The sequence below is a fragment of the Anser cygnoides genome, chromosome 18, assembly GCF_040182565.1.
Source record: "Anser cygnoides isolate HZ-2024a breed goose chromosome 18, Taihu_goose_T2T_genome, whole genome shotgun sequence".
Lineage (NCBI taxonomy): Eukaryota > Metazoa > Chordata > Aves > Anseriformes > Anatidae > Anser > Anser cygnoides.
The window spans coordinates 12,097,899-12,125,503 of record NC_089890.1 but is presented as its reverse complement, the minus strand read 5'-3'; the positions used below and the strand labels follow the sequence as shown (position 1 = coordinate 12,125,503).

Sequence of the window (27,605 nt, the reverse complement as noted above, 5' to 3'; positions counted from 1 at the left end):
TAGACCTCGTAACTCCAGCAGCAGGCCTGCAGCTCTTGTAACATAAAAGCAGCTGCACCAAATTGAGTGAACCAGACATTTGAAAAATATTGTCTTAGCCCAACTAGAAAAAAGTTGTTTTTTGTTACGAATACTTCATTGTTTCAGCCTAGCTACAGAAATCATGAGTTTTCAGTTGAGATCTTTGCAGTACAGACAGATCGGTGGAACTGAGGTAAGGCCCAGCTAGTCTACACCTGCAGTTCCACAGCCACAAATTTTACATTGTACTTCAACATGCCATCTCTGATTGTACACAAGGGCAAACCAGAAAACCTACCTCTGCTTCACATTCAACTCCATCTGTGTCTGGCTGTTCCTCAGCTCTAGCAAGAGAAGACAGATTTACAATGACAGTAATGTTTGCATATCCACCTGAATTAGAAAAGTGGTCTGCTACCTATGCCATTAGTGGAATAAGTTGTGAGAAGTAGTAAATAGAAAACAGATCTTGATAGCACTATAGTAGGCCAAAGGAAAATAGAATTACTGCTCCACTTAAAAGGTAAGGACTGTCTAAGCTTACTGTGGCAAGTAAGAGAGTAAAATCTGAAGATTATCAGGTAAACACTACAGAAGTAAAAGAATTAGAAACAATACTTACTTAGTGTCTGCAGCTGTTTCTGAAGGCTGTGCTACTTGTGCAGGACTGGGAATTTCTGGGAAAACAAAAAAATGCTACATATTTTACACTTAGATCTCTTATTGATCTGAAATTTTAACATTACAATAACAGGTATTTGCTTCTGATTTAGGAATTAGAAAATAAATTCAACCTCTGACCATAGGATTTTATACATCTACTCATTAAAAACCATCCTAATCTTTCCTAGTACTTACACAGCTGTGTATTACCAGCTCCAGTCTCCTTCACGTTCACTTACCTATATATCCTCACATAACTGGGGCATTTGGTTTCATCTTTTGCTGCAGGTCATGCGTTCCAACTGCACCCAGTACAACCAGTGTCACCAACGCACAGGAAACTCAACTTGGGTTGCAAATCCTTCACAAATGTCGAGTATACCTGGCATCCTACATTACCAACTCTCACTCTGGAAACAAACAAGCTGTTTCTAAGGGTTTATGAACTAAGTGACTAAGAAAACAGTTTGCACATGTAAATCCAAATATGAATTGTGTTGCATCATTCTTAAATCCCATAGGCAAGAAAATCTGTTCATAAAGGTGAACTCAAGCACTCTTGAACTTTGGGCCCATTTATACTAAGCATATAACTCTAAAAGTTATCCTTTTTGGAAGAAAAAACACAGCTGTGTATAGAATCCCATAGTAGAAATCTGTTGTTTTACAACTGAATATTAGAAGTTGTACCTAAATACAAGGACAGAGTGCCTGAACTATATATTGAGATAAGAAAAATTTTTAATTGTATTGCATACTTTTTTTTCTTTTCCCAAAAGCAGAATTATCATTCTTGGGTAGCATGCAGAATTTTACAAAAAAGTTACTTTTTGGCAGCAGAAGCTGGTTAGTAGAATTAAAACAATCAACTCACCTGGGAAGATAAATTGTTGTCTATGCTGAATGTAGTAGGCAGCTTTTTTTTTTTTTTAATAAAAGGACAGCAAAAAAAATTATGAGGAAGGGAAAAAAACAACAAAACAAGTTAGAGGATCATCAGCAAGTGTCCCGTATGCATTCAATGAATTAGTCCCAAGTCATTGTTTAACAGATTAGTAGATTATCAATCAGCCTGCTTGAGGGGGGTGAATTTTAGCACATGCATCTTTCAAAGACTAAGACAGATGGTACCTATCAAGTCAAAGCTATGTTACCAATAAGCTTACAGTGTGGTGGGAAAACAATACATTTGGACTTGAAGTGGCAGAAGCAAACTTAAGAGAACCTAGGGATGCAGAAAGGCGGGCCTGGATAAAAGCTGGTGCTTCAATCTTTTCTTATTTCTTCAGCTTCAGCTTTTCCAAGATGCGTGCAGAGAGGTGAAGCTCTGAGCCATTTGCAAGCATTTATTTTTTTAATCTCAGTGAATTTGAATTATATGTCCTAATACAAAGTAGTTGCAGTAGAATCCTTGCACTAAACTGGCACTGCTTCTGCTCTTTACGAGTAGGCAAGAACAGCAACTTTCACTCACAGATCAAAAGTTTGATGCAAAATACAGCAGTATTAAAGGCTAGATGCAGCAGCTACTGAGCAGCATGTGACTTCATTTCCAGATAGAAGGAATTAGGTTTGTTCTCACTATGTAAGTCTTGCCTCTATCAGCTTTGGTAAGGACTACAGACTAAGGACCCAAATGTACAAAGTATGTGGAGTAAATTATTTTCACCATACACATCTGACAGATGTTCTAAAAATGCGTGTTGACTGTTGGTTATCTTTTGGAAGATAGTGATAAAAGTAATTCATCCCAGTTCTCATTTTCATGTTTTGTTCTAGCAATCAGCTTACTTATGTGTTCACCAGAGGCTTTAAATCATAAAGCAGGCAGCATGCATTTTACAATACAATAAGAAAAAGGAAGAAAAAAGAGCATTGCTGGTTTTTTTAGTACTCTTCAAAGAAAAGGAAAGCAGAAAAACTGTATCAGGTAAGAAAGGTACCGGCACTCCTCAATAATTTGTCTTCTGCAAAGGTATCTTGTTGATACAACTTTAAAACTTCTAAAAGCAGAGCATTTCCTTTTTTCAGGTATCAGAACACACTTTCAAACTTTGCATAAGACAACTATATATTCAGAAACCTGAAACTACTTAAAAAGTCGTGGTTAGCCTCTGCTTGCATAGATGCCTTTTTCATCTCCGCAGGGTTTTTCTCCTGAAAGAGATGGGCTTACCTGGGAAGTTAAACCGTCCATCCCTCTGGCCCATGGGAGACGGGTTTGGGGGAGGTGTTGCACTAGGAGGATTGGAAGACTGGAAAGGTGCTGGAGAAGATGGTGTGGAAGAGGTTGTAGAAGAGGGATTACTGCTGGAGTCCAGATGATTTATTGCTGTTGGATGCTCCTGGAAAGCAAGAAAAATTGCTACTGAGAAAACAACAGAAATACAGAATTCCCCTCAATGTTTACTGAACGACAGAGAAAGGAAAGCTGTCCCCAGCCTCAATCATATCATGGTTTCTTTAAGTGAGTAGGGGGCTGGAGCTGTGCGCATCCAATGTTTTACATGCTGGAAACGTCACATCCCAAAGTCTCTTTGCATCAAGGTGCCATTCTTGCTCCAACCAGCAAGGTACTACTGTGACCTCTCTTTATTGTAGCTCCCCAGTGACTTACAGACAGAAGACTCACTTTTGTCACCACGTACCTTTTTAGTTAGTGCTTTGGGAAGAGTTCCGAACTGTGGTTCTGTTGGTCTGTCTACTGGATTATTGATATCAGAAGGAACAGACTCTGTTCTCCTTATTTTGGTTACTGAAAAACAGATTGGAGAAGGGAGGAAAAAAAGCTTTAAATCAGACTTGTCCTCATGATACCACCAGCTACACTGAAGTGCTAAGAATCTGTAGAAAACTTACTGGGGAGGAAGGATATTCTGCAAGCAGGTGCCTCTTTAGTACATTTGTTGTGACATTTTAACCTAAAAGAGAAACATTAAATGTTAAATAGCAACTTGTTCTTTCCCCAAAAGAGGAAGCCTACCCTTAATTTGTACTACTTATGCTAATCTCAGAGAGAGTTCTGGAAAGCTCTGGGCCCCAAAGCAGGCGATACATTTATATGAAGAATCCTGTTATGTATACCATTAGGCTAATGAAAGGTACGTAGACATATTAGTATCTAAGAAATCATATCTATCATATCTAGAAATCATTTATTTCTAATTTAGTTATCTTCACTGACTCCCGTCCTACGACAGGGAACTGCTGAAATTTCAACATTCTGGACTTTCAGAATTTGACAGAGAATCAAAACCAAGGCCTTGCTGTTATTTAGGTATCTAGTTCCCACTACAAGATTTGCCCATTATCAGGTACGAATCCTGTGGCAGGGAACTAAATTTGATTCCTCCACGTCAGGCTCCCAACCTAAGCATAAGTCATGCAAAGCATCCTATTGCCAGTTTGACTGAAACAAAAAGCGATGCCACAGTTAATACTGCATCACATCTTGAGATACTTGTTACGTTAGAGATCATCTCTGTGTGCTTACCTGCAGTACTTACACTTCACCCCAAACATCATGCTTTTCTGACAGACTTGGCAAATCTGAGATAACCAAGACTTTGTAGAGAACCTAAGCAGAGAGAAGAGGGGAAAAATTATGTTAACTAGTATCTAAAGGAACCTATGTTTGTCGGTAGTTATGGACAGGCCACACTCCTTTAGTCTCTTCTGAAAGGGGCAAATAGTATTATGTAAAAGACTTCTTAAGTTTTCTGATCAAGAGCAACTGAAAGAAGGCTGGCATCAATTCTGCTGAACTGTTGCTAGCCCTTTATTATTGAAACAGGGCTGAGAGGTGCTCAGGGGTGTCCCTGACTATGGAGACAGGGTGTACATGAACACATGTATCGAAAGGTCCTCAAAATCCCAGCTTAGCAAGACATGGCAGATTGCAGTTCTGCAGCTCCATACAAAGACACCCAAGCGATAGAATCTCACCTCTTTCCATAAAAGCAGCTCAAACTGTGAGCTTTGCCTTGTGAAACAAGCAGGTGCTCAGAGAGGGCAGCCAGCACACTCCATGTGTAAGTCCAGCCTGCAGGCACGCACTGCCCACCAGGTGCTGACCCCTTTCAGGTCAGTGGGACGTCACATTGCGCTGGTTAAATGCACCTTCCTAGAACTGGGACCCAGCCTATGGTGCGTGCGGTGGTGGCTCTGAGAGCATTATTCCCTTTACCAAAAAACCAAACAGAAAGGTTTGTTTGGCATTAGTACCAGCTGGCCCAGTTTCACTTTGGATTTGGGAAGGGGGAACGGAGGAAGCTACTAGGAAGAAAAAAGGAAATGCTCTTTCCACACAGGGAGGAAGAATAAGCTTACCTTTCATTTGTAAGGGTAGAAGTGTTTTAGAAAAGGCATTGTTACATATTTCTCTTACTTACTCCTATCACCCTGGACATGACCCCCCCCCCCCCCCCCAACACTACTGCTGCTGGTACATTAGTCACTGTGGAACCGCAAGTCAATTGGTTTTGTAAAAAAGATTTCCGGGGCTGGACACATCAGAGACATTAAAAACAGATGGATCTGAAGTACAGAGTAACGGCTGAACTTGAGAAATGAGGTGCCCAACCCAACTTCAAGCCCATCTAATAACAGTCCTCCCTTCTACAAACACGTTAAATAGGAAGCTGGCCTGGTCTGACCCCTTCCCTTTGTGGCTTCCACAGCGTGTGTTGCTTACCTGTGTGTTACAGCTAAGCCAAAATCTCTTCGTACTGTCTGAGGGGATCCTTGGGAGAGTTCTGATGGAGAACAAAAGGATGTTTTAGGGACGTATTAGTCACCAGCATGCCTACAAGTCTGGATGTAAACACTCATAGGTAAGAACTAGTAGCCAGGACTCCACTAGGAGTACAGCTGAGATTGGTTTGCCTACTGTGGTAAAACTACCAGCTACTACTCTTTTATTTTGTTTCACATGGAGGCAATTTAAGGTAAGATTTGGTGGTGGAATCATAATTCTTCCTTCCTTTTGTTAAATCAGTGTGTTTTATATTTAGGGATTACAGAAGTCCATCTGATTAGGTCTAGCCCATTCTCAAAACAAAGTGGACAATAGCGTACTTTCAATTGGTTTACCACAAATACTATCACCCACTTTTCATGCGGTGTCGGAGTATTCTTTTACACTGAAAATTATTATCACCATTTCATAGACAGAGCCAGTGTGACCCAGAAGAATAAAATGATCTAGGTCGGATCACTTAGCTAGCCAATAAATGCAGAAAAGGAGACCTAGACTCCAAAATCCCAGTCCAGTGCTCCAGTGGATATACCACAAAGCTTCTTAAGACCTCTCAAATATTAAGACTCTGGCATATTTCCTGAATTAAATCTATAGCCATGTTACAAATCTGGAGAAAACTCAATCTGTAGCCAGCAACACAGCTTCCAGACTGGACACTGTCAAGGCTTACAAAAAGACACTTTCTCTCTTTGGCCCTAGATGGCACCAAATTCTCTTTTATCATCACTCCAGTGAACTTTTTAAGGCATCTGTGGTCTTCTGCATCTTAAGAAAAGGCTGGAATCACTAGCTGTTTTTCCAAGGAATATTGCTGAGCTAGCGTGAACATCCAAACCACAATTAATTAATCGTGCATTAATCATCATATCAGTTAAGATGTCTAAACCATTACTTAAGAGTTCAAGGAATGTAACAAAGTTTGGAATTTAATGGGACTTAAAAGAGCCTAAAGCGTAATTTTTAAAACAGACAACATGACTACATGCACAGAAGCAGCAAAGTCTTAATTTCTGTTTGAATTGTTTCTTATGCCTTTTTTTATTTATTGCATAAATTCCATCAGTCTCCACAGAGAAATGCTCAGACTTCTGCTACATCTTCATTTTAGAATTTTCTCTTTATGCTTTTTCATTTCTAAAAGTAATTCCTGGGATTTTTGTTTTAAAGGCCATTAGATAAATGCATGCAGTCTCAACAGGATCAAAAAATCAGCAAATGAGATGCATGCAGTCTCATCAGGAGAGACAAAACACCAAATGGCATTGATACATTACAGGATAAAAGCACAAGTCCTAGTCCTGTAGACCTTTAAATGTGTTAATAGACTCATCAACATCAGAGGAAGTGTTCTACGTTTAGGAATGTGTTGGAGCGTTTCTCAAAAAGTTGCACACAAATGTCTAATTTCAATACAGAGATACTTGGCAGTGAATATCCAAAGACAATCCAAAGACAAATGGTTAGATATGAAGTTATTTCTAGTACCAAGGGACACCAGTATCTGTTCTGAGGTCACAGACAAGCAATTACACACAAACCCCTTGCTTTAACCCTCTAAACGTCAGCATTCCCTTTCCTTGCTTTTGTTATCTGAAGAAGTACCAGATACAAAGACCCTGTAAGCATCCTGCAGTTCTTCAGCTGGCCAAGCTCCTGTTAAAGTTAACAGAAACTCTGGGATACAAGGCCCTCATGAGGACCTCCAAAGGCTGCACAGAGATGATCATACTGCAGGTAGTTGGCAAGGACAGGTTCTTCTCTCCCAGTCAATGAAATGAAGACAACCCTGTAAAAATCTCTTACCGAACCTAGAGAACAGAAAAGAAATTTGTTTTTTTAAGACATCTATATTCACATGACAGGATACACACTTTGCTAGAGCAGAAACACTTTCCTGCAACCTTTGACATCGGATTTACAAACAACTCTGGTTTTGCACCCCTTCTTGAAGTCACTCCATAGCCAGTATTTGCCTGCCTACAAATATTAGACTTTGCTAGGCAGAGCCCCAGCTCCAGCCCAGGAGCAGACTATACAAGAGTGCACCTGAATTTTGGCTTGCAGATGTGACATGTGAATGGGACTGTACAACTCAGACAGCTGGAAAGCTCCACATGGCGGGGTCCAAATCAATAAAGTGCCATATTTTGCACCTCCTATCACTCTTACCAATAGGACCTGTATCACAGCAGAAACAGGTTCTTACAACTGACTTTCAAAACAAAGCAGTGTGTTGGCCACAGGTCTTTTCAGTTCAAGGTCACATTTCACCCATTCTTAAATGGAAACCACTTACTTGCTACGTTTAGAGGCCTGGCAATTTGCATTTTAGTGTATACTTCATATGCACTCAAAACGTGAAAGAGTACTGTACTGCTTACTAGGCCCCACATTTACAATGAATTCCTTCGTGTCAGTCAGCCGGCAGTCCAGTACTGCGGCATCAGAAGAACACACTTTGTCCACCCAAAATCTCAGCTCCATTCTGAGCTAGGCTAGTTTCCCCTATCTAAAAGTGTACTTTTGGCAAGGAGGTCCTGAGTAGGACAGGCTCTCTGAACTCTTCCAGGAGGTCAGTGTTATTTAAGTCATAGTGGTCCACTGCCAGCTGGAGAATTTGGATGCTGATCTAAGTTTCTACAATGTTTAGAGAAGCCAGAGTCTCTGGAAGGCACATTTGTTTCCTGGTTTCAACTATTAGTTAAATTAAATTAGATAAATACCTTTCATCCCACCTGCCCCCCAACAAAGTGCATCTCAAAGCCTGGATCAGTCCAAAAAAAAATATATATATGTATATTAATATATAGCCTAAGACCATTTGTCTTTTTGTGGAGGTATAGTTGTCATATAGACAGATGTTTTAAAGCTCACACTAGCAGCTAAAACACATCTTAAGATAAAACATAAAAGGACACTAGCCACCTGAACTGTGAGGAACATTTAAGGTCAAAAAAGAATGATAGGATGTGGAATTAGCTATTAGATACCTGAGGATATTTGGCAGGGCCCTTTAATAGCAGCAGTCATCCCAACCTCCCCAGCAGGTGAAATTTCAAATAAAGTACAGTTAAGATGGTTTTTTGGTTATCTTAGAATATCCCACTGATACAGATTGTAAGACCACAGTGAAACTGCAGTCAGGTAACTGGACACCAGATCTTTTACACAGCATCACACCTGCAGCACTGAATGCCCTTTGGGATGAATACAGCCCAGCAATGCCTGTGGGGAAGGAAGTATCACACTTACTTTATTGGGGGAACATCATCTATCCTGTTTCCCAACTGTGATTCGTGGGACTTGCTCCTTGTGAGGGCTGGAAAGTTAGGTAGCAGTTGAAAAACCTTCCGGCAAGGAGGAGGAGGAGTCCGTGGTGGCTTCAACTTATGTCGCCTCTTCGCTTGAGGCGTGGTTGGGGGAGTGATGGTGATGCTATGAGGAGTCCTTGGTGTTAACCTTCCACTGTGTGCAGGGAAGGCAAAAGGGTCCAGGAGGTTATCTGCATAGATTGAAGGTCCGTGACTGGAGGAGAGAGAATCTGAAGACGTGATTGTAGACACTGACACAGACCGTGCCTGCTGGCTATTGCCCTTGGGAAGGTTCAGTGCAGCGTGAGTCCGTGCGGGTGCAGAGGAGCCAGGGGACTCGGTCGTGTTTGTAGCGCTGTTCTCTCGGCGTGCCTCAGGAAGATTGATCAGCACATCGTCTTTTAACTCCCCACCTGTCCAGCAACCACAGCAATGTTAGTTTTGGAATAAAAATAAAAAAGCTGGTAAATGTATACAGTGACTTTAAACTATGAGCAGCTGTTTCCTAACTGTATCTCAAAGCTTAAAGGAGGTCTTATGTTGTAAGATGGGCTGAGTTTTAACAGATTGGGGCACCACTGAAGAACGTGGGATATACATACCTGCATGAAACAGACACCCGCATCCCACTACAAACCTATTTGGATTTGGTACCAACCTGCTTACACAAATCTGTACATCCAACCTAGCACCCTGACATCTTTCAGATTGGCTTCTGGGAAAGAGAGGAAACCATTTTCTGTTAGATAACAGAACTGCCAAATAACACTGAAACTGAGAAAAGCTGTTAGATTGAAAAAAAGGGTATTGAGATGTTCCTAATACTCATTTGGCCAACTCTCTCTCTGGCGTGTAACCACTGGCAGAACTTACCTGACAGCTGGAATACCGAGGCACTGCTGTTCAGTTACAGGCAGCAGCAGCACTCAGCACAGAATTGGCGTGTTTGCCCTGACTATTAGCTAGAATTTTACCAGGGACCTACAGATGGACAAAAAGGAACCATTGCAACCTGCTGGATCGCTGGTGGAGCTCAGCCCTGCCTTCTGCAGTGCTTGCCATTGTAATTCAGAATAGTCCAGTACAGCTCACAGACCAATTCTAGGTATAAATGGCAAAAACAAGCACAGAGGCCTGCAGGCGGCAAAGCATGAAGGCATAGATTATTGGGATAATTTCACGGGCAGAACTCAGCAGAATAACTCTCTGGCTTAATTTATGTATGTCTTTAATATCTTAAATCAAGGCAAGAAGTCAAAACTTCAAGCCCGGATGTCCTATTGACCGCTAGGTGTTTGAAAAAAAGATCATATACCTGGGATTAAAAAAAAAAAAACCTCTCTCTCAAAACGCACTTTTTTTTTAATGAAAAGAGAGGAACGTTAATACAAGTATACTAAAATTTGGGCTAGATGCCATTTCTGTATGAGTGGATGTCATGCCTTCTGAACAATGGCTGTTTTTGTCACAGTATGGATGGGAAATATTTGACAATGCAGGATAAGAAAGATTAGAAAAAAGGAAATATGGAACTGAGCTGTTTGTTGGCTTTTCCATTAACTAATCTTTATGATTCGCGAATGGTATGAACTGTCATAATACCAACAGGAAACAACACCTTTCAGTGACAGAGTGATAACTGTTACAAAGAAAGATCTGATGCACACTGGTACCAGTATGCTGTGAGAAACGCTCTCATACCAACCGAATTCACAGTGCTTTCAAAGTAGCCTGGGACAGGTGACAGGGGAAGACGGTGAAACAGAAATCTGGGAGTCTTGTGTTTGTCTGTTCTTAAATAACTTGGTCAGATCAACTTGCACACTGAACACACATTCCTAATTACACAGTACCCTTCTATACATAATTTCAATGTAAATCAAGGTTCTTTCTAGCTCTTACATCTGCTACTGCTATTTGGCTAATGATTCTATCAACTCCAGCAGAAAAATAGCAGGAAGCAAGGGTTTTAAAGAGAAGTGAATCAACTGGCAGACTACAAGCTATGCGGTGATAAAGGGCTGTCAGAGGAATGTTCTGCTCTTGCAAAGCATTGAGCTGAAAAATACTCAGGCTTCTGAGCTACATCACACCAAACAGAATTGGACCTTCTCTCCGAGCTGGCAGTATCTGGGGAGGGGATTACCTAAAGGAAATCTGTTTGCAATCATTAGGTCAAGGATACTGAATGATGGAGGACAACCGGAGCATCAAACTCAACTCTGAACACAGAGGGAATAATCATAGTTTCTATTGAGTCGGAGAGGGTATTTCCACGTACCTTTATTTCCATAGCTGAACATGATGTCAAAAACAAATCCGTTCCATAGCTCTAGATGTGTTTGATCACTGCAATTTCATCCAAGAACCACAACCTGACACTGGTTACAGCATATACCCAAAGACCCAAAGGTTTCTGCAGATTGTCTTACATAAAAGGAAGCAGGATGTGATCTGGGTTGCTGAGAAACTAATTCCACAGAACAAAAAAGGCAGTCTATACCTGATTCAGTCACCTTCCTTAAGCAGCTCAGTGCCCCATTGAGTCTGGAGCACTCTTCATCTCTGGCACCACATCTCTTCATTGTTTCTTTCACCTTTGACTCATTCATTTCGAGTAAGGCATCTAAGGTTAGTTCCTCTGGTATTCTCTGCGGGGGAGGAAAAAATAAAAATCAATGCACATTTTTTAATATACATATCTAAATAAGACCGTCATTTGTTTTTCTGATGAAAAGTAGTGCCACTGTCTTACTACCAGGTCTGGCTCATGATTTACTCGTTTCGTAGTGCATTTCTCTTAAGGACCTCTGGGTCAGTAGTGATCACGCAGCAGCAGCGCTCTAAAGCTGCTCTCTCTTCTCTCTACACCATAAGAGACCAGGCGTGTGCCTGAGTGTGCTCTGCATTATTAGGATGTTATTGTCCGTCTCCAGTATTGAAGTTAGGATTACAGCTGATTGAAATATTCTTTCCTCCCCTTGTGGAAAGTTTTCACTCAGTATTTTTGAAAAGCTACCAACTGAAGTTCATCTTTTTCATCAAAAACAAAGCAAGCAAAAACCTGAAAACTTTTCAGACAAAGTTATTTGGCTTTTTGGCAAGGAAATGAAAAGTACAAGCAGTGTGGAAAATGGCTTTTTTTTCATTAACAAAAATAATGTTCTGACACAGAGATAGTGACCTCTTCCTTGAGTAATTTTTCCTTCACTAGAGGACCAGCCTTACCGATACCTTGCTTAGAATGATATTTGTGCAGAGCTCATTGTACCCCTTAATATGCTAACGCCCCCAAAATAATAAGGTTTAAATCAGGCAGACACAAATGATACAGGGAACTGGAAAGCATGAAATCATCCGATGTTTCCTTACAAAACTGAGCTGTATTGCCTCTCTCTTCCATCAAATGTTTCCACTGTAAGTCTGCAGCAATTGTGGTTAACAAACAAAACCAGGATACTCAGTGCAGATACCCAGGAATTTCCCTGAACGTTTTGCCTAAACAAACCTCACTGCTGCCTACTCTCACAATGAGATCACAAATTTCACAATATTTGGCCTCTTTCCTAAAAGCTTCATTTCAACTCCTGGAATCACGATACGTAACAATATTTCAATTTTTATTTAAACAGGAAACTTAAGTGTATCTGTTTGACAACAAAAAGCTTGAAATCCTCTAGATACTTAACCCACCCACCAACCCTTCAAACCCTAAAAAACTACAAACCAAATTTGAATGTCTTTTCAAGATCACATCTTTCTTACTCCAGGCTAAAGATAGAAGTTAGTCTGGTTCCTAAAATTAAGCGATGAATCAGAACTGCTTCCATTGCTTTAATACAGGTAACTGGTCTGAACGTTCTGAAATGCTCAAATTGTTGTACTGAGAGCACTTAGCTAATCACGCCACATTCTAAAGTGGCTAAGAGATAAAGGTTACCTGCCCTACTTTAGGCATCTCAATGTTAAACATCTTAGGTTTGAACTAATTGCCCTAAAATCCACAGCTCAAATATTCCAGCAGGAAGCCAGCACAGGTTTGTTCCCAAAATGCCCCATCCAAACTGGGCTAATGACAACAGCATTAAACAAAGCCTGACTCTTAGTTACTTCCCCAGCACCCTCTGAATTCCAGCCCCCTGCACGCAGAGGAGCAGTCCACAGAGGCATCTTTGTTCAGCTGCATCACAAGGCCAGTTCTGCAATGCAGGGCACCGGCCACACGCCGCTCTGAAAGGGAGAGTTACGGGGGCAGACAGCCATGGCACGAACACAGCGGGGAGAAAGCTTTCTACACCACCATGGGTACCCCAAGCTCTAAAGCAAAGAAGCTAATGCTTCCACCAAGCATAAGAGAAAGCCAGTGTCTCTTACAAAAAAAGATTTAGCCCCTGTCATGCTTTTACAGTCTTTTACACGGGACTACAGCAATGGCATTCCTGTGTTATCTTGAAACATTTCCTCACTGCCACCACTCCCTGCTAAGAAAACAACCTAGATTACCCAGCCACTGTTTTAAGTAACCGTGTCATGCCAGATCCCAGTATAAACTACCAAGTCACGTTACCCAGCATCACCTCACTTCCCCATCCTTTGCACGACACAAAAGTAACCAGTAACTTATTAGAGCTATTAGCAAGTCAATCAGTAAAGTGAAAGAGACTACGATTTCCCCAGGAAAGCAGAGCACTTCCTTCATAGCCCGGTCCCTAGCCCAGGCTTCAACAGCCTGCACGAGCAGACGCGAGCAGGGCCAGGTGGGCTGGATGCCCCCTGGGGATCCGACTTCCTCAGCACGGCTCTGTGGCAGGCCCCAGCACCGCCGAGCACCGCTGACCTGCAGCGCTAACGCTCGGGTTAACGGCTGGCACCGGGTATCGAGGCTCAGCAGCTGGTGGTGTTTGGACTGCCACAAATGACAGGTGAGCCTCAATGCTTTGTAAAAGCAAGTGTGGCATCAGATACTGAAAAGGGTTCTCTCTGCCCAGTTTAGAAATCACAGGAAAGCAAATCCCAACTTTATATATGCTTTAAACACATGGAGGGTAGAAGAAAGAAGGAAGTCAGTTTGTTCTGCAAGCCTGTGTCCACTCAAGTAGCCGTGATGCAGTCAGGTTTTGTCTGCTCTCCTTCCCCAAGAAGGGCAAAGTACAGGAGTTACCTAGGACCTGTGCTACAGCACCTGTGACAAGAGCCTTACACCCATGCAGTTAGTCGTCAACGGAGTAAGGAATGGCCCTTTAGGCCTTTATACTGAAAAAACTGAGTACATATTGAAAGTGAACTTCAAGTTGTATCAATGAGGAGGAGCTGACTATTTTTACTTACCCCAAATTAGCTCTCCTGGTTGTGCAAGTATCTACAAGGCTTAACTGGGGAATTCCCATTCCCTGCTGTAAGAGGTATGTGGAATGGCATCTCGGCTTAGCTCCTGGCTTTCTGAGCACAGCACTCACGCCCAAGGGACAACTCACAAGCACAGAATTGTTGTCACAAGCACTACAGATGTGGGAGGGTGGTGGGGAGGGGTGGCTGCAATATTCATGGAGTGGCCGTGGTCCTGCACAGCGTCGTTCAGAGCCTCACAGGCCCTTCTCTCCTTCCCAGAGGAGCACAATTGACATTTACTGGCACAGAGAACTTGACATTTTTGTCCCAGTGCAGCTTCATGGTTAAACTCCAGGATTGCCCATTCTTGCAAATCTGACAGCGTTTAGTGCTTTTCTTTTTTAAAGATCAACCCCCTGCAACAAGGAATCTCCAGCTTTCACTTTAGTTTCCAAGCCTTCCTAGTTGTACAGAAAAAAATTAAGATCAATTTTTGAAAAACAAAACAATCCAAACTATTGATCTTCTTTGAAGTGTCGGGGCATTTTTTTCCCTTTCCCTTACTCATCTGCAGTACACAACCACTAGGGAGGGCTTGAACTCGATCACCCCGAGCTGCCTGGTTTCACTTCCTCAGCAGGTCTGTGCCCTGCAGCCCAACGCGTGGCCACGAGCAGTCACCAGTCACCGGCAGCCCTGGCTCTGCGCTGCCCACGTTGCTCCCTGTCCCAGGCAGTTTCACACAGACACACACCCCGGCGAACAGCCCAGCCTGCTGCTGGCTTGTCCCTGTCCTGGGCCAGCATATAAAGCCCAATTTACTCTTTTGCTTGATAGTTTAATTTTGGAAAAACAGACCAGCAAGTTGTAGGAAAGTATAAGCACAGAAAAGGAGATTATAGTTAAACAATCCCAATGACCTTGAGCTGGGAGCTCAGACTTTCTGAACCTGCTGCCAGTCCCCATGACACGCGACAAAAGAAATAAGCTTTTGAAGAGGGGGAGGGAGGGGAAGTAAGAGGCTTTCATTAAAGAGCCACTCATGTGCTGCACACATACGGTGGCTTAATATAAAACTGGTCAACCTGAGCCCTGCAAGATTGGCCTTATATAATTTATCTCTGTGTTAGCCCCCTCAGCCTCTGTGAAAATGATGAGGGTCACTGGTTCAAGACGGATCTTACAACAGAGCCGATCGGTGCCAGTGCCCTGGCTGAGCGGGTGAGCTGGGAGGGAGGAGGCCCTGGGAGGTGGGCTCCAGCCCCCTTGGTGCAAGGCAATTCTGGGCACCTGGAAAGCAGTCGCTGCCCATCTGCAGCACTGAGGACCAATGTGTGTCCAACAGAGAAATGTGGGTCTCCACCTGCCTCTTCATGGGTGCTGCAGCTTTAAAAAAATGCATCTTTAAAAAAAAAAAACAACCATGCAGCTTACAGGCTTGCTTTAGGGCCGATAGAGGTACCATCTCCCTCAGCACACTTGCCTCGACTACAGAATGACATGTCAAGCTGTGAGACATTCACATGCTACTCTAATAGGGCCAAACTGAGAGAAAAAAAAAAAAAGGCAGGAGATAGAACCTGCTTTCAATCTTTCCGCACCTAGAAGTGGCAACAGCAAAACCTGAAGCCTTACTCACCACACACCGCTCAGCCCAAACCAGGAAATCAGCCCTCTCTACAGCAGGTGAGAGGACTTTTCTACAAAGCCTGCCTGCTTGTCAGACACACAGACTGTGCACTTCACAGTGTGCATGTTTAAAAGGGAGAAAAGCAAACCAGAGTGTCCAAGAGGCCACCCAACCTATTCTAAATTAGCAAGGGTGAAGAGTTCAAGATAGTGTAAGGAGGTCTTTAATCTTGTCTACTGTCCAACTTAAATCCTTGAAACATGGCAAAAAAGCTGATATCTAACACAGTGGATGAGGTATTTTTGGTAAAGACTCTTTCTTCCCTGCAGATAAGCCTACAGAGCTAATGCTGCTGCTAGCACTTGGAAAAATCAGTCTGACCTGCCCCTCAACCTAGTAGACATGGCTCTTCCTATAAAGCCAGACAGCTGACGAGGCCTGAAGTGCTGCCTCTTAAATCAATACGTTCCCTCACCAGTCATCCTCCCCTAAAGCAGCAGATGCTAGGAGGGAAAGCCCATTACATAAGGTGCTTAAATTCCCACTGATAGCTCTAAGCAAAGCGTGTAAGGATGCTCTTAAGAACATCTTGCTCTGTTTTTCTGGTGTCCGGTGAAGTAGGTACTGAAAAATTGTTCTATTATTAGGTCTCTGGAGATTTTATAGGCATTCTGGAAAGCCTCTCACATTAAATTTCTAGCTTGCATTAAGTTTTGAGTATACACAGGCTATGGTTTTGCATAACATCATCACTGTTTCAGCTCACACAAGAGGTGGGGTGCTCTTTGACAGGGTAGCTGCTGCTTTTCTGAGGGAAGGCAGACGTGGCGGCTGCAGTGTGAGCCTCACACTGACGTCGTGCGACACACGGCGCACGGTGACCAGGTCTGCACGGGGAGCCTGGCTCCCACGGCAGGGCAAGCGAGCCCGGCAGTAGCACAGACTATCTGCTCATACTGGGGATGGGCCCTCAGCTGAACACGGTGATGGAGTTATAGGTGCAGGAACAACAAGTTCCTGTTGTTCCTGTAACATCAGTGATCGGCATAATCTGCTACAAGCTAGATCACACTCCAACCAAGCCAAACCATCTGCCATGATCTACCAGCATCTCTACTTAATTACAAGAAAGTGGGTCTTTCGCAGAAACGGTAAATGTGGGGCAAGGCAAGTTTCACACGCAAACAGGAGTTATTACAAAACCCCCCTACACACTGGGAGTCTGATACTTTCCCCAGCAGAACGGCTGTAAGCCAGAACCCGACAAGAGCGCATTGTTCCGTCGGCTCCCACACGGCCGCCGTGGTGGCAGAGCTCTGCTTGCAGCCAGCGATCACGAGGCCAGGATTTGCCCCTCCCTGTGCACGACAGTTATCTACACTAAAAACAGCTTTCCGAACTTGATTGACTGGAACCCCTGCGACATGGTGAGCAGGGCTGGTTCGGACACGTTCCAGAAGATGATAAGGAGATGACTATGTTCCTAAATTGCTTTTTAGGACGATGGCAAATTATCTGTGGGAACAAACAGAATACTGAAGTTTCTGGAAAGAACATGGGTAGAGAAGATTTTTTTCTGCACTGAAGAAAATAAGCCAGTGGAGATTAAAAAAATCCTTTTTTTTTTTTTTAAATGTATTTTTTGGTAGATACATCCCAAGCCCAGAAACCAGTAAGTAACTCTGCAAGAAGCTCTTTCAATCAGCCTGAGTGGGGACAGTGCTCTGTTCACATTGTCTTCTCCTTCCACCTCCTTCTCAATTCCTGACTCCAGCTCTCAAGGGGAGCATGACAATCCAGAACGGTGTATTTTCCTAGGTACACTTACAGAGCAACTTTCACCCACTGAGGACGACTACATAGCTTAAGTATACCTCTCCATATGTTTCCTTGTTCCACATTTTCTAATTTTCAGCTCAAACATCTCTTTCCCCGGTTTCAATCCACAATATTTAGCCATGCGCCGTTTTTGGTAGTAATTTACACACACATAGTGCTAATCCATCTCCAGAATTTCTAGCCAAAGCCAAGGATTCCAGCATTTCCTAGAAAAATACTTAAAAAGAAAATTACAGAACAATATTCGGCCAGCTCCACAGCAGAGTCTGCTCCACACTAGCCACTGTTTCCTATGATAAAAATCTGTCTGGCAACTGATTAGAGGCACACTAACAAAGAAACAGAAATAGCATGAGTTGGGGTGGGGGTTCAAATTTTCCTTACCCCTCCAAATCGTGTATTCACAGAGAGCAAACAGGATCACAAAGTCGAAGCTTGTATTCACCACCTACCTCCAAGTTTGCTAGGTCCACACAGAACAGCCCTTTCACTCGGCGCAGCGTGACTCGCTGACTGTTGTCCATGTTCACAGGAGTTTTAGCTGTCGCCCAGTGCCATAAACAGTGCATTGTTATTACTATAATCCCTTCCAGAACTAAAGGATTTTACAAGCAGTCATTATTCTCGTTTTAAATATAGGTTTTCAAAAAAAGAAAGGAGCCCAACAAGAAGACAGCAATTTTAACAGCAAGAGCTTTCAAGCTTCACAATGTCTACAGCAAGTCACTAGGCAAAAATAGGTTCAGTCTGGACGAGAGGAGTCAGCAGATATTCTAAATTAGAGCCGGTGCTCTATTTCTGACGGAGAGCCTGGGAGCTTCTGTGCTTCCCTGCGCGGCAGCTTTATTTGGGAGAGGGCCGGGGGGGACAGAAAGGGGAGGGAAAAGGGGGAGGGAGAACAAGAGCATTGTTTCTCTAGCTGTTGAGCTAAAAAAACTGCTTGCAATTAGGCTGTTTTCCAAAGGTGTTATGTCACAGATTAGCACAATCTCGCAATGTCTCCAGCAACAGTAGAAGTGCGAAGGGAGTCAAAACCATTTCAAAAAGCCAAAAACAAACAAACAAAAAACAACCATGAACTCAGGCCTCTCTCCTGATTTGGCCTTGACAAGCAGTGGGCCACAGGAAAGCCCTTCACCTGCGCACACCTCCCGTGCTGTGCGTCTCGAGCCGAGGTGGCCATGGCAGGGCCTTGCCGCAGCTGGAGGCCTGAGGATCACCGAGGGGACACGTTGTACAAGACTCTACGGGTGCTGGCAACTTCTCCAGTCAGTTTCAGAGCCTAAATTCTCAGAGAAGAGAGGACTACGTGCCTAATGTGAAAAGGTGGTTACAACTCATGTGAGGTTTTCCTCCCCCCGTAGGGCTTTTTGGAAGCATTAAGAAGGAAACTCAGTATGATTATTTCAGTTTTACAGACAAGCTAACAGTATCTTCGAGATGTTAAGTCACTCCCCAGTGCACTATGTAGAGCAGCAGCAGCACCAGGTGCGGGACCCAGGTATCCCCATTTGCCGTCTGACCCGCTCAGCCACCTCTTCCAAGGCTCCCCAGTCACGGCGCAGGCAGCGTACATAAGGCTAAGGCAGCCATTTAATAGCTCGTAAGGGCTAACCTGTTAAAGCTCCTCCTGTCAGCGACTGCCATTTTCAAGTCATTCAGCCGAAATACGGTTCACATGCTATATGAAATCTAAGCAACAGCATGAACAATCCCATGGTACCTGTAACACTTTTGAAGGACATCATCATGGACAAACACGCTGCTATTGTCCACGCCACCAACACCAACTGTGGCTGCAGGGCTGTTTTCTAAGCAGTGCAGTAACAGAACACACACACACAAACAACAACAAAGAACACTTCCAGAGCTACAAATCCAATTGCTCTTTGGAGCATTTTTTTTTTATTATTATTAGCCCAGATATTTCAGTTTCTCAAAAATCATTTTTAAGACCGTGTTGCAGTTCTCCTGCTTGGCTAATCTAAATGCTACAGAAGCTCTCTGCAGCTGCATGAAATGGATGCAGAACTTCCACAAAATAGCCCCACATTTGTGATCATGGAGCAATTTCAGGAGATGCTTCATGCACCCCATATTTTAGAACCAGGGAACAGAAGGAACATAGTTCATTACCTTGGTCATTGCTTAGGAGATGGTAATAAGAGAGCACAAATAAAAACAAGAAACAGTTGGAAAATGATCTCTCCTGACTTGGACCAAAATCAAATTTGCTCACATTCTTTGGTGACCGCACATAGGGAAGGGCAGTCTTGACAGTGTGAAAATGAAATCTGGTATTTTGTGATTCCTGAAAATACCAGATGTGGCAGACTTGAATTGTCCACCTCCGTTCCCCCTGCTCCACTCCTCCTCTTCATCTCTTCCCTACCCCCAGTTATACAGGCATCACAAAAGACTTCAAAAAGAGCTACAAAGACATTCTTTTAGGCTCAAGCAATTCCAGTAACCCTAGAAACCAACAACAGTTGTGAGCCTGGCAGTTTGGCCACAGCAACAGGCTGTTTTTCTGTTCTCTCATTGTCACTGCTGCACCTTCAGCTGTGCTATCCAAACCCTTGCTGGGCTGGAAGGCAATATCCATTATAAAGCATCATGTTCAAAATGAATAGTAGTAAATAAAAAGAACAGCTCAGTCCTGAACTCATCCTATTTCACCAGAACCCGTTCAGTTACATCTTGACCAATCTGGAATAACTTCCATAGAAACCTGCTGAATTTCTCATTCAGACTTTGACTTCATCAGGAATCTGCCTGTAAAGAAAGTCTTTGCTTGTGTGAGGATCAAAGAAAATTGAGTGAGAATGCTGTGATCTGGCCTGCAGAGCCAAAAATGTCAAAAAAAAAAAAAAGTGGAAAAAAGCCTTTTCTGCTTTGTTAAGCCACCAGGAGACCAAGCTCTACTTCTATTGCCATTAACGTTACACTGAACTGAATTGTTCCCAGTACAGAACATCATGGATAAATCATGCACGGAGCGAAGCCAAGGGAACAATCTGATGCCAGTTCCCTGCAATACTGGAAGTCCTAGTTATCATCTAAACATAGCCAGGATCTCAGGCTCTAAAAAAAATGTGTCCAGACAACAGCTAGGGGCACTGACTTGTCATTTCTGATTCCAGCAAAAGTGTCAGATTACTCTGCAGTAAAGAGGCTTCTAGAAATCTACATGTTAAGAATTAAGCGATAAGGAATCTGTAAATATCAGAAGCAGCCACGGCCTGTGAGCATGAACAGCTGATGCTGGCCACCGCAGCAGAGTTATTCATTCCATTCTTTTACACTGATGCGATGTTCTTAGGTATCAGTTTGAACCAGACTTTACTCACGGGAGCGGGTGTTTGTGTAATGAAAAAACATATATATATATATATGTTTCTGAGTAAAGACTCCTTATCAAATCCAAACCACAGCTTCACACCTGCCCGTTACTGAGGATACTGGCTTGCAGCCTACTTTGTTTTTCAGTCTGAGCACTGTGAGAGCCTATGTTTCAGAACTCTTCTGTCAGTCTGAGTTTAGAGGGATGCAGTGCTAGTGGCTGTCTTTGGATATTCACTGATTTATAATTGTGGCTTATATGCTTTTAGAAACAATAAAACTCTAAGCTTTAACAACTTGACATTTTCGTTCATTTGTTGAGTATATCAGTGTACTCTAGGTCTTCTTTCTGCTAGTACTGGACATAGAAAATAGCGCAGTACATCATTATTATATAAAAACTATTGAGTAAGTCATGGTGTCATTCTTGGATTTAGCAGGCAGGAGAGAAGGTGATGATACCACAGGACCTCTGTCTCATACTGAATAGTAGATGTGAGGCTTTGCTTCAAATGCTGTTATGAGAAGATCCCTACTAACTCTGAGGAGGACAAAGGGATTTCAGCATTCCCACTGGGTGATCTCTGCTCCAGGGAGAGACGGAAGCACCCTTTCCACCAAAGGTCCCCGTGGGTACCCACACACTCCCACCTTGCCTGAAAGTTCAGGAAACTAACTCAAACCCAGCAGGCAGCTGTCAGATGTGTCAGCTGTGAAAGGGCAGGAAGGCTCTGTGCTGATGGTTGTCTTCCCCTTACCTGTACAACTTCTTTCCTCACGTTGACAATGTCTAACCAGTCATTGAATCTTGGGTAGCTGTTGAGCTCTGCTGTCCTGTCGTTCAGGGGCACACTCAGCTTACACTGCCGTTGTCTGTGGATGTAGTCGATTAGTTTCACCTGTTGGGATCCAGAAACAAACAGTTAAGTTTCCTGGGATATGTTGTCACCTTCATAGGCAATGCTTGTACAGTACCTAGTCAACAGAGATGCTGCTTTGTGACTGGGGCTCTTAAATGATCTTAAAAGAACAAGAAATTAAGTTTTATTCCAAAACTTCTGTCACCAATCTCATGCCTAATGTACTACACAGAAACTGTCATGCCAGGCACAGAAAAATAAAACAAGAAGGAACATAATTTGTGCTTTATGTTTACTTATCAAAAAGAAAATACTCTCAGAAGATTTCTGACTATGTCACACATTCCCATGGGGCAGACTTCAGCTTCAAAACCTTCCTAACAAAACAATGCCTCAAAGCAAGTTAGCTGATCCGTGATTTATAAACCAAAACATGTCCTTAGTCAACAAAATATAACATTTGAGACAAGATCAGACTACAAATGAAAAGGAAAAAAAAACAAATATATTCTTTGTCCACTATAATCTCTCTCCTCTTCAGTTTCTGCTCAAAATGTTTTGGCCTATGTACCTGAACAATGCTACACATGACTTGCATGCACAAAGTTACACGGGGGAAAGACAATTAGCTCATTTCCTCCTTTCCCAGACAAAGGATGTGTAAGAAATGAGATGGAAAATGGATATCGCACTTGATCTCAGCTAAATGACCCCCATATGGAGAATGCTGCTTTTGGCCTGCTCCTCAGTTTGGCAGTATACCGACAGCATGGCAGGAGATACTCTTGGATGCACAGGCTGATGACAGGCATGTGAGAAGATCTGAGAACCCGATCAGCAGTAAAGTACAGGACACATCCCTGAAATCTTGGAGCCAAAACCCCAGGCAACAGGATTAACTACCTCAGAAAGGGGATTTGGCTCTTGAGTTAAGCCCACTTCCCCTCCCCACCTATACTTGTTTTACTGAGAGGCGAAAATTCCTTTTTTCCCTCTTGACTTCTTTGTTGTGATCCAGTCCTGCAAACATATAATCATGGGGTTGATCCATGTGGTCTCGCACTGGAATCAGCTGTTAATAACAGATTTCTAGCTTATGTTTTCCTGTAAACTCACCTCAGGGTTTTACGAGCAATCCGACTACCAGCAACTATCGCACTTCTGAGTTCAGACAGCAGTGCCATGAAGTACAAGGTTTATCAAAAAGTGGATTGATACAAACAAAAGTAAGTGATTCAAACTCTTCATGCAGCAAACAGAGAAATGCAAAGCAATGCCACTCTGAGGTGAGGCAGTTGTGCAACAAAAGAAGTGCTGTGTCCTAGAAGACACGGCCACTGCCCTGCATTTAGCCTGGCCACCCAGCCAAAACCAGGGGGAACCTTTTAACCCTGACTTCCTCACACGGCTTTGAAGCATAAGACCAAACAGAAATTACCTTGGAAATCCCATTCAATCTTTCTCAGTACCCCTTTTTGTTAAAAAGGGGATGATAGCACTTCCTTTTTTCCACCCCTTGCCTGCTTTCCCCGGTCAGTCCCCACGTGGCAGCGCGGCCCAGCCCACAGGGGCTGCTGGTGGGCTACGGGCAGCCAGGCACTGCCACACCAAGCAGGGACAAGTTAGCTCGCTCCCTCAATAGTGCCATGTGCCAGCGGACCAATGTGACTTCTAAACACTGCTGCTGCTCGGTCTGCATGTACCTGCTCTCAGGCTCGCTGCCAGCTGCACCCTCCTACACAGCCGCACCGTCAGGGGAGCGCAGCCCCGAGTTCGGACGTCCCTGCAACGCGCGTGCCCTGCTCCTGCAGAGCGAGCTCAGTGCAGCCGAGGGGCACGCAGGATGTCTTGCCTGGCTAAGTTGTGACCTTCTGCTTTCTCACTGTCATAGGTATTTTCACCTCCCGGTGAGCTCTCCGATCTTCAGTCAGGTGAGAAGTGCGCCTGGAGATGCGGTTCGTGGTATTTTCCTGCTAGCTGCTTGGTTTCATTTTTTGTCTGCTGCTCATTGTACTTTTCCCCCACCTCACACTTTGGCTTTGTGTCATACACACTCTGACAGGCTACAGCCGGCTGGCCCGCATTAGACATGGTGTGACTTTGCAGACCTCCGTAGCAATTAAAAACAAGGCTGTGCATATTGCGTGCGTGCACACATGTTAGCAAGACCAACCGGCATTCTCATCTGTAGGGTCTCATTCTACTCAAGATACTTGGTCCTGCTCTTATTGCCTCCAAACGTACCATGTTTGCATCCTAACTCCTTCCTTCAGAAGATATTGGGGCAGAAGAGATTAGGATGAGAAGGAGGACTTAGCTGCGGGTAAAGACAGGAGCAGAATAAGCAGAGCCCTGACAGCAGAAGTGAGGGGAGCACACCTTGCCCTTCGGGAAGAAGAGGGGATCTTGGCAGCCCATGGGCTAGAAGTCAGGTTAACAAATGGCACCATGTAGGAACGGAGGCAATAGGAACAAAGAAGAACTGGTATGGATACAGAGGGAAGGTCTCCTAATAAGGGTCAGAGAGGAGCTTGCAGGAAGTTTGAGGACTACGCAGTAGCCCCCAGTATGCCAAAAGTCAGCCTACATAAATAAAAAAGAGCGCGGCTTCCCGTCTGTGCAATAGACATGTCATGGAGAGGAGAGGGAAGACAGAAATCACCCAAGCATTCTCTTTTCTGGAGGCCATTCCAAGTAAGGTTCAATGACTATATGCACTTTGATATACAAACTGCAACCACAAAATCCAGCCAAAGGCAAACAAGTCAGCTGCGCGTCTGCAAGCCGCAGTATGCAGAATTCCCGGGGAGCTGTTTTATGTTACTGCTTCTTCCCGCAGGTCACCTCACCCCTTCCCCATTCCTGGCCAAATCTCAAGGTTGCTGAGCACCTCGGGAAAGGTTGCTTGAGCAGGGATTTTGGACTGTCAGTGCCAGCCACAACAGGCCTATGTGTAAAAGTAGAAGCTTGGCTCCTCAGTCTGATTGTGATCTGGTGTTTTAGTGTAGGACCTTGCATCAGGCAAGATTTGTCTTCCTCGAAGAAGTATGAGCTATCAGCATGGTCTCTAAAGCTAGAGCGCCATATTTAGTTATATGTAGCACTAATGATATGCAAACGCTTAAAAGTTGCACATGACCCAGCATAAAGCCGGGAACTGCAAGCACTGACTGGGGTAAGAAGAGGTGTGGGAATTCATTCCAAAAACCATGATGGAAGGCAGGATGGACTTAACACCTATTTATAAAACAAAAATCACAAATTAAGTCAAAGAAATTATCCAAAAAAATATACGAACCCACATTATCTTATTGCAATCTCTGCAGTATCACGAGGACAGCATGCTGCCTAAAGGAAGCATATTCTTGAGGCACAGTCACTTTTCTCGCATCCCCCACAAAAGCTTTCCTCGCCAATTTCAGCGTAACACCAGAACATCACGTTTAAAGAGTAAGAGACTGGACCTTGACTCTGGGGAGTTGGACTCCCCTCCCAGCTCTGCCACTGACCTGCTGTGTGACTGGGAGCAAATTAAATAATCCATCTTCTCTCCCATCCTGCACGGGGCTCTGCCTGCACAAACTGCCTGGAGCAGGCACCATCTTCAATTATTTTAACACTGCTTAAAAAAGATGGCTTCAAATATTTTCATTTGACAAGGTTCATCCATGGCATAAACTAGAAGGACACTGCAGGAAGGTGCTCTGTGCTACACAGATTTCAGTGTTGAAAGTTTCCTTCTTCACTGGGATAAACCAAAAACGTAATCCTCAAAAATGGAAAAGTGGTCTGACAGCACAGAGCTGAGTGTCTCAGATTGCCAAGTCTGGTTTTCCCATGACAACTCCTTCACATTTACTCTGTGAGTCCAGAATTGTTTTCCCCCATTCCTATAAATAGTATATTTGCACTCTCTTCCCACCCTACGTGCACCACGCTTCTCCCCTAGGATGGGTTTCATTTTGTTATTTCCTGCCCAGACTTTTAACTCGACTACATGGTTTGGCTTTAATAGCTGAGCTGTTGCAAAACCCTTTTCTGAGAACATAATAAAACTTCTGGGTTCAGTGACGCACATAAAAACCCACAAACAACATGCAGGTCTCCAACCACGAACTAGACAGAGAGATAAAGCCAATAGTAACTTATTCACTGCTTGCTTGCCAAACAGCACGTCCTACTCATCACAAATGGCAAATCCCACAACAGAGGCAGTGATATTCCAACTGCCCCTAACCCACAGAGGTGGGGAAGAACCAGAGCAGAGACAGGACACGGAGCGCTGGGGTACGTGGCTGGTTACAGGGCGTGCTCCATCAGATCCCTCCTGCCCTCGGCAGCAGCCTGCAGCTGACGGCCAGGATACCCCGTTCTCATTTGCCATGAGAATTACACTTCTTCCAAGGTGTGGTCCTGGATGCACATTTATCTCCTCCTGACAGGTTGGTTTTTGTTTTTGTTTTTATCTTTTTTTGTTATTTTTAAATGAATGTCCATTTACAGCATATCTGAGAATCAGGCCCAAGATGTTTAGGAAAAATATGCCAAGCTTGAATTTTTATCTATTTATACGAAATAAACAGTCAGATCTCTTGAGATACAAGTTTGCCTGTGTTCATGACCTCAAGTCAATAGTTGGAAGTGTCATGGAATAGGAACAAAACAAAAACAAAACCAAACACATAGCCATAGACGGGCGCACACACACACAAGTTCTTCAGTTGTACTGCTGCAGACATGGCACATGAAAGCAATGGCATCTGTAGAGCTAAAAATTACACATTAAAGAAACTTGGGACACTCAAAGGTACTCTGCTAGGGACTCTGCTATACCAAAGTACCAGCCAAGATTCCTTCAGAATATCAACAGTTTGTTGAGAAAATGTTTTCATGTTTTCACAATACCTATCATGTTCTCCTCACCGATGCCTATAACTTCTCTAGGCGACTTGAAACTTACGCAACGTTTAGAAGATTTTTTTTGCAACATTTAAGATAGACAATTGACATTATTTAATCAACAAATCAAGGACATTTTCTAAAGCATGTCATGCTTCTCCTGTCCCAGGCGATGAAATCTCACGGAGTCTGGCAGCACTTGAAAGGACAGTTAATATGAGCTTCCACCAATACTTCCAAGCCCACAACCACTTACTGCCTTGCAATTTAACAAGCTGGTGGCTGAAAACAGATGACCCGGCTCTTAAATGTGGCTAAGAGAAATGCAAATCACCTGTATTCCTTCAGGCAGGAGTTAACCAGGAAAGAACTCCTCTGTTAACCTCCTGCCAAGAACAGGACCCAGAGGGCAAAGGCGCGCTCTCTGAAGTGGCAGACAGCAGCTGCTGCAGCAGGGCATCACACCTGGGGATCGGTGTCTCATACAGTAGGGAGGTTCTGCACTTCTACCTTCTGAAGCAGAAGACAAAATTTCTGATCTCGGGGTTTATCTGTGTGTGGACGCTGGGGGAAATAAAGTGAGTCATCTTAAGGCATCCAGTGAAAGTGGATTCACTTCACACCTTTACCTGACTCTTACCTATTTTCCCCAGTGCCATTACACAGACAAACCCTAAGTCAGACCAAAAAAAAAAAAAAATCTTGAGCAACCTGAGCACTGAAGAGAACATAAAAAGGTCAGAATCTGACTTGCCAAATTTGTCTCAGAAGCCTTGCTCAGAAACCATGTGAGAAACTGATAGAGATCTCTACAATCATCCAGAGACCAGCTGCGCTGTGAGTGTACTTCAGGACACCTTTTTCAAAGTCACCCCAACTGAAAGAGAAAAAAGGTGCAACCGAGTCGATCCAAGGAACTGAAAGAACCAGTACTTCGTTTTTATAGAGCAAGC

At 43.6% G+C, this 27,605-nt stretch overlaps 1 protein-coding gene across 2 annotated transcripts in view; it reads right to left on the bottom strand.

Annotated features, from left to right (window-relative positions):
* Positions 1-27,605, bottom strand: part of KSR1 (kinase suppressor of ras 1) — a 67,621-nt gene that overhangs the window by 11,409 nt on the left and 28,607 nt on the right. Inside the window, exons 2-13 of one of the 2 annotated variants that reach the window (XM_066979824.1) lie at positions 21,652-21,792; positions 11,258-11,405; positions 8,696-9,167; positions 7,247-7,251; positions 5,378-5,438; positions 4,178-4,261; positions 3,544-3,605; positions 3,333-3,439; positions 2,861-3,029; positions 1,559-1,600; positions 644-698; positions 320-365 (exon numbers count right to left, since the gene is read on the bottom strand). In XM_066979824.1, coding sequence (XP_066835925.1) covers positions 320-365; positions 644-698; positions 1,559-1,600; positions 2,861-3,029; positions 3,333-3,439; positions 3,544-3,605; positions 4,178-4,261; positions 5,378-5,438; positions 7,247-7,251; positions 8,696-9,167; positions 11,258-11,405; positions 21,652-21,792 — 1,392 coding nt within the window. The remainder of the gene's footprint in view (positions 1-319; positions 366-643; positions 699-1,558; positions 1,601-2,860; positions 3,030-3,332; positions 3,440-3,543; positions 3,606-4,177; positions 4,262-5,377; positions 5,439-7,246; positions 7,252-8,695; positions 9,168-11,257; positions 11,406-21,651; positions 21,793-27,605) is intronic. The other variant, XM_066979825.1, reaches the window with a different exon arrangement.